A 12,008-nucleotide genomic window follows, 5' to 3' on the forward strand; every position below is an offset into this window, starting at 1 on the left:
AATGTGATTTGATGTTATTTGTTGTTCAGTATTTTTCATACAGAATAGTTGGCATCAAGGTTTGATTCGTCGTTTACCAGCAAGATATAAAGCAGACCTTTAGTATCGTTTATATATGTCACTTTGTTTTTTAAATAATTTTCAAAGGAGAAAAGATATAGAATAGATTTTTTGTTTGTCTTTGTATATCTAAATAAATGAATTAAGTAATAAGTATTGCTTTCAGAGCTTCCTGTCTGTCTTAGTATTTCTCCTTTTTCCTTTAAAATCAGGAAACATTACTCATTCTCCATTACTCAATATTTTACAAAGTAGAGGATGGCAGTACAGATTTATGATATCACTGGTCAGACACTAAGGGAGGTTAAACCATGGAGAAAAATAAAATTACTGGTAATTAAATTTACAAGCAGGTTTGCCATCTACAAAGACTTATTTCTTCAAAGTGAATGATGGCTTTAGCCACACACAAAAGTACTGATCCAACCTTAACAGTGCATAATATAGATATTATAGGTTTCTATTTCAATTTATATAATTAAAATAATAGCATTGCTTTATAAGGTTAATAGGATATTCAACTGGAAACCATACATGGTGGGTAATAAAAAAGCCGCAATGCAGCATTGGCTCCATTTGCTAAGAGCTGATGCAGTATATCAGATTCATTAATATTAGGTTCTACAGTGGCTTTATCTCTAGAACCACTAGGAAACAATAACATATACAAATCTCTTCAGTTTTTTTTTAATATGAGGACAGACGAGCATATTACACTGATCTGAAATGCAAAGGTTAGCAAGATTCTACTGTAAAACTACTTACCACTACAACTAAACTGCAAACCCAGTAATCCTTAGAAATAAAAACTCATCAGTTCTGCCCCATTTCTCAGTAAAGATTTCATAGTAGGTTGTTTAAGCAAGGTCTTATTGGTACTTGTCTGAAGCACACTACACCACAAGTATACTCTGAAATAGTAACAAAGAAACAAATAAGTAAAACCAATAAAGTTATAATAACGTATAAGACTGTACGCACCGTATATTTTGTGCTGTAAGGTCCTTAACATTTTCCACCTTGTTTTCTTACTGTTCCCACCAACTTCTGAAACAGTGCAATCAAAAAGTATTTCAGTCATAAATTCAGTTAGTCAAGTATTGTGTTAATTTGTTTGGTGGTTTGGTAAAAGAAAACAAATAAAGTTATATTTTAGAATATTTTTTACAAATATTTGATTTTCATGGGTAAATCGGAATGACTGAGTTTGTTTCAAAAGGGAATTATGCAAATTAAATAACACCATGTACCACTGGTACTCTTGATCTTAAAGGAGCTGTAATGTTTCCTGTTTAAATAACTTGATTTGAATATTTACTAAAAAATTATACATTCAAGCTGACTTTCCTAGCAAAAAAAGAAAAAAGCTAGATTTTAGGGCTGACAAACTATTAAAAAAATAATCACAATTAATTGTGAGATTAAAAAATATAGTTGCAATTAATCACAATTTTAATTGCACAGTTAAACAACAGTCAGCACTCCCCGACCCAACAGCCCAGAGCCCATGCACGCTGTGGCTCCTCCCTGCTACCACCAACAGTGCACAGGCCCAACCCCAACCCCAACCCCAACTCCAGCCTGTTCTGCGCCTGCTCCAGACTCTCCCTGCCCGAAGCAGACCAACTGGAACGTGTGCGAGCAGCCCTGACCCCAGCCAGCCCCATGCCTGCTCCAGACTCACCTGCCCATGTTGAGAAGCAGCAGTGGCCAGGCAGAACCTGCTGCTCAGCACAGAGGAAAAGTGGCTCCTGCCCCTTACCGCTGCCAAGCCCATCTTGCTGCAACCACCCTGAGCCCATACCCAGGCTGCCCTCCTGCTCCTTGGATGGCCCAGAGGCAGGGGTGACAGCGGAGTAGAGGAGTCATAGGGAAGCCTGGGTACAGGCTCTGTATGGCTGCAGCAAGAAGGGCCCAGCAGCAGTGAGGGAGATGGGCCATTTTTCCCTTATGCTGAGTAGCAGCTTCTGCTCTGCCGCTGCTCAGCGTGAGTGGGTGAGTCTGGAGCAGGCGCAGGGCAGCCAGGGGTCAGGGCTGTGCGCGCAGGTTCCAGCTGATCCAGAGCTGGTTCTCTCTGCTGGTCAAAACAATGTGTGCAATTAAAAAAAATTAACATTAATTTGTTTTTGTGTTAATCATGTAAGTTAACCGTGATTAACTGACAGCTCAAAGGTTTACTAATGTGAGTATCTGTCTTAACATATCAAAGCCTAAGACACTCAACTTCAGGCCTAACAATGTACATTATATCCTGTCTCTAGGAATTACTAAAGAAAATTGGAACAGATTAGCTGAGAGAAGCCCATAGGGCAAATAGAATCTGCTACACATCAGTTAAATTTAACTTCATACCACTTGAATATTGTTTCATTGCACCCTTTGGCAAGAATTTACTAGCATATCATAGGTTATTCTCATTCTAATTGCATAAAATTAGTTCAATCAGTTCCTCTTCCTGTAGTATCATTTGTTCATCTTTGAATTGTTAGTATAGCTCCAAAGTTGTGTATTGCCTTTTGATGTGAACTATCAGAGTTATATTTCTAAAGAAGAATGTGTTTTATCAGTAGTTTTTTTGTATTGTAACTGTATTGTGGCCTCAGATATGGGACAGGTAAATAAAAGCACAAGACATGCCATGCTGAGTCAGAACAGTGGTCCATCCAGCCCAGTCTCCCGTCTCTGACAGTGGCAGGAATGGATACTTTAGAAGAAAGACATTGAACTGGGTATGACTAGAGTGATCTAACATCTGTTTGTTACCCTCCCTGGCATCCACCATCAAAGAACCCTAGCCTTTTTAGTGTCTCCTGGTATGGCAAGTGATCTATAACCCTGATCACCTTGGTTTACCTTCTCTGTACCTCTTCTCATTCTACAACATCCTTTTTGAGATGTAGAGGCCAGAACTGCATACAGTATTCAAGACAATAGTATACCTTGGATTTCTGTATGGTGGCATGACCTTTTGTTTTCAATTCCCTTTTTAATGGTGCCCAACATTTCATTAGCTGTTTTTGGTCACTACTGCACATTGAGCTGATGTTTTCAGCAAACCATTTGCAGTGACTCCTGAGTCATACTAACTAGGTCAGAACCCAGCATTGTGTATGTAACTGAGGTTATTTTCCTGTATGTGAAGTACCTTGCACATGTGCACCTTCAAGTTTGTGTGTCAGTTTTTGCCCACTCACTTAGCTTACATTCTGCAGTTCTCCTGTGTCACATCGGGATTTGACTATCCAGAATAATTTAGTATCATCTGCAAATTTGGAGATTGCACTAATGATCCATGAGCCAACCTCCTTGGTGTACGTATCCGTGGTTTATTATTATTGGTTGTCTGTATACCTGTGATAATATAAATAGTCTGTCATGATAGGAATTTCCATGGCTAACTTGCTTTTTTGCATAGAAGTCTTTTTGGTCAAATAAAATACATACATCAAAGAGAAATGTAAATATAGATATTCCCTGTTTATGGCTATAATAGAATTTTTAGAGGAGGCTGTTAAATCAAGTTACCGTAACAACTGCTGAAGGTTGCTTTTTCATTCATTGCCATTGGATTTACTATCAGACCAGTGCAGCCATAGTCCCTTTTCAGGATTACTTAAATGCTCTGAAAATAAAATTACAGTTCATAGGTCCTCTGTCTTTTCACACATTCTTAATAGTAGTTAAACTAGGCCTGTTTTTATATTTACTTTTCAAGGTATTGAATTAGGTTAGTTATTCCAAATATATATTTTAAAATAGCAATAAAGTATGAGTTCCTCCTTTCCCTAAACCAACAGTGAATTGGATGAATAGGATTTGCTATCTATGAATTTGGAATGGTTTTTCAAAGCAAGTTACATAAGTGTAAACCTTGTCTGTGGATAGACAAACCTCATATAGTATGGGGTTTCATTAGTCTCACTATTTTGGGGGTTTGCAGAAGTCATAGGAATTATTCAAAACCTTATTAAAAGAAGGGGGGAGCGTCTGAGCTTGTGTTACAGTATATACACCAGGAAAGGAATGGCTGTAAAAGTTAACTTGTCTTTATAGAATCAACTAATACTTGTATGTTTCCTTTTGTTTCATGTTCGTTTTCCCCATCTCCATTGCTTATCCAATCTCTGTCTTCTCATTCTGTCAGCTGCCTGCTTTATTTTCACTTTAGAATTCTAGAGCCCATTGCCACAGGATGTGGCTGAGACCAAAGACTTAGCAAGCTTCCAAAAAGGGTTGCCATTTATAATAATACTAACAAATTTTGGAAAGGATATTAATTTCAGGTTTCAGGGTTAAAACCTGTGGATCAGGTTGAAATCTAATGAAACCTGAGATTACTCCATGTCTGCCTTTCATGGTATTTACACCTTCTATTGAAGCATCTGGTACTAGCCACTCTCTTAGAAAAGATCAGGACTAGATGGATCTCAAATCTGATGTGGTGGGTTATTTCTATGCATGCTCACCTTCTTTTCTTACAGTGTTCTCTATAATAATTTAGAATCAAACTTTTGAACTTGCCTTGTATAAGTGGGTTTAAGATTAAGCAAAATGACTTTGACTCTCCCTATTAACACTATATTATTTTCTTAAATATTACTTGACATATATATTCTTTTCTAGAGGAATTTTTTATTGCTTAGGCAATTCAAGTAATGTAAGAAATGTATTTTCTTTTTTGTAGTAATTACAAGTCATACACTATAATGTATTTCAGTAAATAGTGACTGAGAGTGGTTGAAATTAATTCTGAAATCTTTCCTGACAAGGTATTCCTTTACAGAAGTTCTTTTATCTAGATAAAAAATGCATGTATGACAAACTTTCAAGTTTCTTCTCTGCTTTCTTTTTTTCTAGTGACCTCAGTGAAAACCAGATTCAGGCAATTCCCAGAAAGGCTTTCCGTGGGGCTGTAGATATTAAAAATCTGTAAGTATTTTGCTTTTAACTGTGATTTGTTATTTCTGTTTTACCTAAACTATTTCTTCCAGTTCTGTCAGATATTTCCTCTTATGCATTTTTATAGCAGTTGTTTAGAAAGTTTCTGCCTAAAAGTAAAGCATTTTATAATTGTTTTAGTAGAATTGTTTTAACATAATTTGAATATCATAGAATTGGCTGCCACCAAACGCAAGAGATTAAGAAAGGAATAAAGGACTAAAAGACAGTATAATCCTTTGCTTATACAACCTAGGTTTAATATCTGCTTTCCTGGCCACTGCTTTGCTGAGAAATTTAAGTATGATCTGTCTTCTGTGGCCAAAGAAGACCATTGTTTCCTGGTAAAAAAAAAAATTCTGTCTGGAGTCTTGGAGCTGACTCTTGTTTAATACTTTAAAAGAAAGAGAAAGAGGGTATAATTCCACATTACAATTAACACATGCTAACTTTAAGGAATGTTAGTTGTGTTAAAGTTAGCACATGCTGTGAACAGTGGTACATTCAGGGTTAATACCAGGGTGTGGTGATCTGATCTGCCATTAAAGGGCTGGCAAGCAGCGGCATGGTGGGGAGCTGCCAAGCTGACTCTGTGCCTTTTCTGCTTCTCTGCTTTTAAGGGCAGTGTAGGTCCTTGGAGTGGGCTGTATCCCATATAGAGTTCCCATGTGCCCATGCTGGATTCCTGCTGGCTCAGATTGGGCCCACCAGTCCCTGCTGCACCAAATTGGGCACACTGCCCCAAATGGGCCTCACTCACCCCAGATCCCTGCTAACCTGTCCCTCCTCCCTCCCCACTCACCCCCAGCAGCTCCCCTTCTCACCAGGGGCTGCTAGAGTTGTTCCAGGGAAGCAGAAAGGGAAAGGGAACCTACATGCCACCACTTTTCTCTGGGATGGGCTCAGCCTGGAAGGTGGCAGTGGAGCCAGCACTGGGTGGAAGGGCAGGCAGGTTCCCATTCCCTGCCTGCTTCCCTGGGACAGCACTGGCAATGACAGGTGTGCAGCAAGCTGGGAAACACTGGGCAGGGAGAGCCCCAAGAAAGGGGCAGGGGGGAAGGTAGGAAGGAAACTTTGAGAGCAGGGAGGGTCCTTCAGGGGCAGGGAGGAGCTCCAGAGATAGGGTTAGCTCAGGAGGGAAGCAGGGGGATAGATTCATACCTTTCAGGCTCCCTAGATGCCACTGTCTCTTTGGGGGAAGAAAGAGCTTCCACCTGGGAATGGCTCGGAGCCGTCCCTCCTGCAGTGCCGGAAGTCTCCTGGAACGCAACAGCCAAGGCAGGGGGGGCAGCAGTGAAGGAGCGACCAACCCTGCCTGTGCAAAGCTGCACGCTGAGCCTGGGAGCATGCAGGGAACACCCCCCCCACCCCCTCATCACTGGGAAGCAGCCAGAGGTGCATGTTGGCAACCCATGTAATCACCCCACTGCCACTCATGTGGGAGTATGTTGTGCAGTGAGTGTGTGTTGTGTTGTGTGTGTGGTCTCTGCCCACCCTAGCAGCCCATCAGCTCCTCTCCTCTCTCCACCATTTGGCCTGCTCGGCTCCCCCTTCATCTGTAGCCTGGAGGCTCCTCTTCCCCCCTCATCAGTTGCTGCTCTACTCTCTAAGCTGTAGAAGATGGGAGGGAGGGGGAGGGGGGCATTGGTGTCCAGGAGGATGATAGTTCCCCTGGGAGCTGTGCCTGCCCAGATATGGAGGCCTGTGAAGTGGGCATTTGACCTCCCCTGAACAATTAAAAGTTAGGCCAAGTCAAGCTGGTTAACACAGCTCAAAAAAAATTGTCACCTCAAATTGACCAACTTTAAGATGCCTTAAGGGTTAAGAACTAATATGTGTGATCCCACACTTTTTCAAGAGTCTTTAGCAAGGTTTAATTGTACCTTCTAATTTCACCCAGAGATCATGTTCTCTAAAATCTATTTCTTTCATACAGTTTTGCTTTTGTTGTGAAAAGATGTCTTTTATGCAGGATAGGTGTCCTTCTTTCTTAAGATGTGGTAACTTTAGAATTCATGTTAAAGTCTTAAAGTTTTCATAGTTTCTAACAGTGGAATTTTCTTGCCCCTAAAAGCAAGTGACTTCTGAAGTAGCCATTTGCTAGTTCAAAGTGAAGAAATTGCATTCAACTCTATTATAGGCAGTAACAGTGAGAGTTTAGCAAGTACAACCTTTCAGAAGCCTCTGGTGCTTTCCCCAAAGGACTCTGTTTTCATTTTTCCCCATTTTTTTTTTCTTTTCTATATCAAAGACAGTTGCAACAAAGAGTTTCTAGGAAGAAATCTTTCTTAAATTAGATTGAGAAAAGCTTGAAAAGCAAAGGAGGCAACGTGCTGAGCACTATATATCTTATTATAAGAGTGTCTCTGAAGTGGAAGAGAAATGCTTGCTTATGTGAGATGAATCTGTAGCTTCCTGCACCTGGTGTCAGGCCAGCAAATCAAATAGGCCTGTTGTGTAAGAGCTACAATTTCAAGCTGTATTTGACTACTTAAAGAGATTTGGCTATTTAGACTCCTGACCTAGTAGCCATTCCTACCAGGTTCTGCTCAATCATTGTCTCATTGTGGTAATATCTATTACTGTTTTTTTATTTAAGAGCAACAAGCTCATGCTATTTCTGGTAGTAGTCCATTTCTCATTAGTGTCCTTAACTACAGGTACATACGTAGAAAAGCATTATTTGAGAGAGAAAATGAGCATTTATTATTTATCAAGGGTAAATGAAATTTGTGAAGTGATTTCTTCACTCCTGAAGCCATTTTCACTGAGCTGAAAACAAAGTCTGTTACTGAGTCCTGTAAAAGATGCCAGGTATTTTAAAGGAGAGAACATAGCTTTTTTGTTCCAATTCTGTATTAATGTACTTTTATATTTAAAGAAACATATGAACTTTGCTGTTTTATTCCACCACAAACTAAAATTAATCTCAATATTGATGTGCCCAATATGTGTGAATGGTATACAGAATTTTTTTTTTTTTAATTGACATTTTAGGGCTCTTTTCCCCAAACTGATCCTATTATCATTTCAGGGCTAAGTAATTTGTTATTACCAGCAGAGGGCAATACTTCTCTGAATGATACTTTGCTTTAAAAAAAATATGGCTCTAAAAAGGAACTTTGAATAATATTGAATCTAAAAGTACCAATGAAAATGTTATAATGTTATGATAAGATTTAAGAATGACATAAAAATCCTTACCTGTTGTGATTCAGCCTCTAATTTCCTTCATGATATGGTACAGGATTACATGTTAGCTGTAGCTGTAGCAAGGTATGTGGTCTACTCTGGGTTTCTGCCAGTTTGGTCGAAGGTTGGGTATCCATATCACATCTAACTGTTCTGTATATACCAAAAACTTGATTGTTCAAAGCCTGCCTTCTTTGGGGGATAATGCAAGCACAGTTATTAAAAAGGTCCTAACAGTATTAAAAAGCCCAGATCTCTCTTATTGTGTCAAAAGCTTTAAATATTAGAATGGATGCAACATTTCTTTCCTCTCTTCTTTGTGGTCCCAAGAAGCATCTGTTTGGAGGCCTTTTTGGGTCCACTATCACACAGAAATATAAACATGTTTCTAATAGGGTTACCTAGCAAGCAAATATTAGCCTCCCTTGCCCATCTCCTAATTACTGTATTGAGGGGTTTGGGTATAAAGTAAGGTGATATGTGAGCACTAGCAGTGAGTCAGCTAAGACACTAGCCCAGAACTTACACAACTAAATCTTGTCTCCAGAAAATGAATGCTCTCAGCACATTTCCACAGGTTCAAAAAAGTGAGGCAAAACTTTTTAAACCACAGTCTCCGAGTTCCTAACCATAGGAGTCAAGAGGCAGTTAACAAATACTGTATTTAGAAAGATGTGAAAGATTAAATCAAATTGCAAACAAAAGATGTTACAGCATAAAGCACTTTATTTTTGTTCAGAAATTCAGAGTGATTATCTAGTATCCACACACCAAAATGCTTGTGTGGCCTTACTGACATTTGTTCTTAACAAAACCTAAGGTTTATTCTAATCTCAACATTTCCTGTATGGTATGTTTGCTGTTCTTTGACCAGCCTGTTAAGAATGTACTGAAATGATGAAGCAGCAGATGTAAGGAATAAAGGCAGAGTAGGTGACCCTGTACAGCTGGCTAATTTAAATGCCATTACTAACAGCATAGGCTACCTAGAATGTAGTATAAAACCTACAATCCATGACCATCAAGCGTGCTAACACTTTAACTCTGAGCCTGAAGATTGAACAACAAGGGAAGAATGTCGATGCAGTTGAAGAACAGTCCTCCAATCTGCTGCAAGCAAAATAAATCAAAAGTTTTGAGTTAGGTCAGCTAGATGAGACTACTTCCTTAAAGGAGGAGGCTGCAATTCCTGGGTTTTCTTTTTTCTTCTTTTTTTTTGCCTGAAAGTTAGTTCAGGATATACTCCAAAGCCATATTGCTGTTTCTGTAAAGATATTCAGTTTCTATCAAACATGGAAAAGATTGTCCTTATCAAAATAGTCTCTTGGATGTCACCCATTTCAGAGGACGTAAGAAAGCCAGCATAGGCAGTGGATTGTGATGGATGCCATCTATTGGGATAGGCTGGTCACTTGCACTTCCAATTCATCCATTAAATCTGGCAAGGTCAGAGCTTGTCTTCACTTAAACTTCTTAGAAGCAAAAGTAATTCAAAGGGCTCCCAACAAGTTTCATCAGATTCTGGAAGTATATCTCAGAGACAGTTCCATAATTCTGTAGTAAAGACAGATATGCCTTTTATAATGACAAGGTAGAAAAGCTGTAATATTGGATAATAATACATGGTCACTCTTCACAAATGCTGACCCTTTAATGGCAACCGCATTGTCTTGAATAAGCAAACAAGCTGCTCTGCCATAAGGAAGGAACTGCCAAAAGTACTGTAGTGGGCCAGAAAGAATTTCACATAAAAATATATTTTTCCTGTCTGGCAAGACTAGCCTAATACCTTATAATTTCATCTGACAGACACTTATGTCCAGAAAATGGGTGCTGCGTTCTAATTTGGTGATAAAAGGGGTAGCAGATGCCAGAGATGGCTTTATTAGCACGACATATGAGTCACCGACTACTTGGTCTTCTCTTGCATTTTTGATGAACTAAGTTCTCTGAAAGGCAAAGAATGACTGGGCATAATCTATGCTAGTCCCCTCAAACTGTTCTCCCCATTCCTCACATGTTCTCAGTTCAAACAGCACCAGCTGCTTCTCTGTAAAATCTAAATTTCCCTTGTGATGGGCACTTCCCTCACCTAGATGTAGACAGATTGCCTTCTATTTTTTTGCTGATTGAGTTCCTTTAAAATCCCTGTGGCCAGATCAAAGGGAAAAAAGGACGTCGTCACTAAATTCTTAAACAACTTAATTTTTACCTTAACGTTTCCTAGGTATGTTGAGCTTTGCATTTAGGCTTTACCTTGGGTGCCTCACTGTTTATAAAGATAAGTAGTTTGTTGCACACTGATGTCCCATTAGGATCCAGAAATTAAGGATTCCTTCATCTAAAACTCCTGAAGGTCTTGACCTGGTAAGCATTCCCTGGGCGTGCCTCAAATACACCAGCAGAATCAGAATGCTCATGAATGCAATGGCAATCCCTGCTTCTTTTTGAATTAGTAATGGTGATCTTTTTGCCATGTCCCTTTTCAGTAACAGTTTAGTGATTACAGTCATCCAGAATATAGAAGATCCAATTCAATACCCTTCCTAGTCCCGAGGGGTTCAAACTCACATCTCCATCACCCAAGAGAATGCCCTAGTCACAAGGCCATAGTCTGTGGGCCATGATATTCTTCAATACCCCTTCTATTGCCAGATCACTCAAAAGAAAAGAATTCTACTTTCAGTGCCAGAGGGTGAACAAGAGTGAGCATAATTCTACTACTAGTGATTTGGGCACTCATTTGAGAAATGGGGAAACTATTTCCTGATTCCTACTCTAAGGTCTCTCTATACTATTTCATGTCAAATTATGTAAATAAACCTCCTAGGGATTCTAGGTCTCCTCTCTGCCAGGTAAGTATACCCTAATCAGTGGGTCAGAGAATCACAGTACTGTTGAATATTACCATTGACCTTCCAAGCTTTAAAACTTTATTGGCTATAGTTAGGTTTTATTTCCAGCTAGAGGGTCAAGAGCATTATAATTCCTGAACTATTCTCAGATCACAGCACAAAAATCCATCCCAGCTGAAAATGTACTAGCCATGAATGTGCACAAGCATTATTCCTAATGTTTTTTCCTGTCATGATATACCCCTGCATGGTGATGATGTTAGTTCTTACTATATGATATCTTAGACACAAAAATTTGGGATACATAAAAGAAAAACCCTCCATGAGCTTTTAGGGAGTAAATATGCATGTAGTCACAGCATGTAGTTAACAAGAGCTGCGGAATTAACGTTGAATGAATACTGAACTTTTCAAAAGGGCCCTAAGTGACTCCTAAGGCTCCTACCTCACAGTCAGTTAGTGACTTCATGGTCTTTTAACAGTTTTTCATGTTGATGTTTTTAAGTAAGAGGTTATTCAAATGCAGTGAGATGATTACTATTATTACTTTGATATCTAGTAACATTCCTGAAAAATGGCCTGCCATGGCTACCTTGTCATGACTCATTTTGGAAAAGCCTTTTACTTGGTAACCTTAAGGATTTGTTTTATAACTTCTCTTCATCATGGCAGATATCTTTCTTAGGACTTTACATTGCTGCCCATCACCATTGCATCTATGTTGAGACATAATTAAATCTCAGTTCAGAAAAACTGAATGTCTTGCTTTGTTACAGGTATGTAGCATAGGATAGGTTTGTGAATCTGATCTCTCAGATGCTACAAAATGATTTGTGGCTCTAGTCCAAGCCTGGGCAAAACTGTGCTTTAAACCTGAATTTCAAAGCAACCCTCACTGGGTGTGAACACACAAAAGGCCACCATTCCCTCTTCATCTGATTTCTTTGGAGTTCCAGACAGTGG

At 39.3% G+C, this 12,008-nt stretch overlaps 1 protein-coding gene across 7 annotated transcripts in view; it reads left to right on the forward strand.

Annotated features, from left to right (window-relative positions):
* The window catches only part of SLIT2 (slit guidance ligand 2), a 453,521-nt gene that overhangs the window by 267,880 nt on the left and 173,633 nt on the right, over window positions 1-12,008 (forward strand). For all 7 annotated transcript variants that reach the window (XM_090035691.1, XM_090035688.1, XM_090035693.1 and 4 more), the window contains exon 5: window positions 4,918-4,989. In XM_090035691.1, coding sequence (XP_089891817.1) covers window positions 4,918-4,989 — 72 coding nt within the window. The remainder of the gene's footprint in view (window positions 1-4,917; window positions 4,990-12,008) is intronic.

This window comes from Crocodylus siamensis, chromosome 2 (assembly GCF_052110815.1).
Source record: "Crocodylus siamensis isolate JL-2025a chromosome 2, ASM5211081v1, whole genome shotgun sequence".
NCBI classification, from domain to species: domain Eukaryota; kingdom Metazoa; phylum Chordata; order Crocodylia; family Crocodylidae; genus Crocodylus; species Crocodylus siamensis.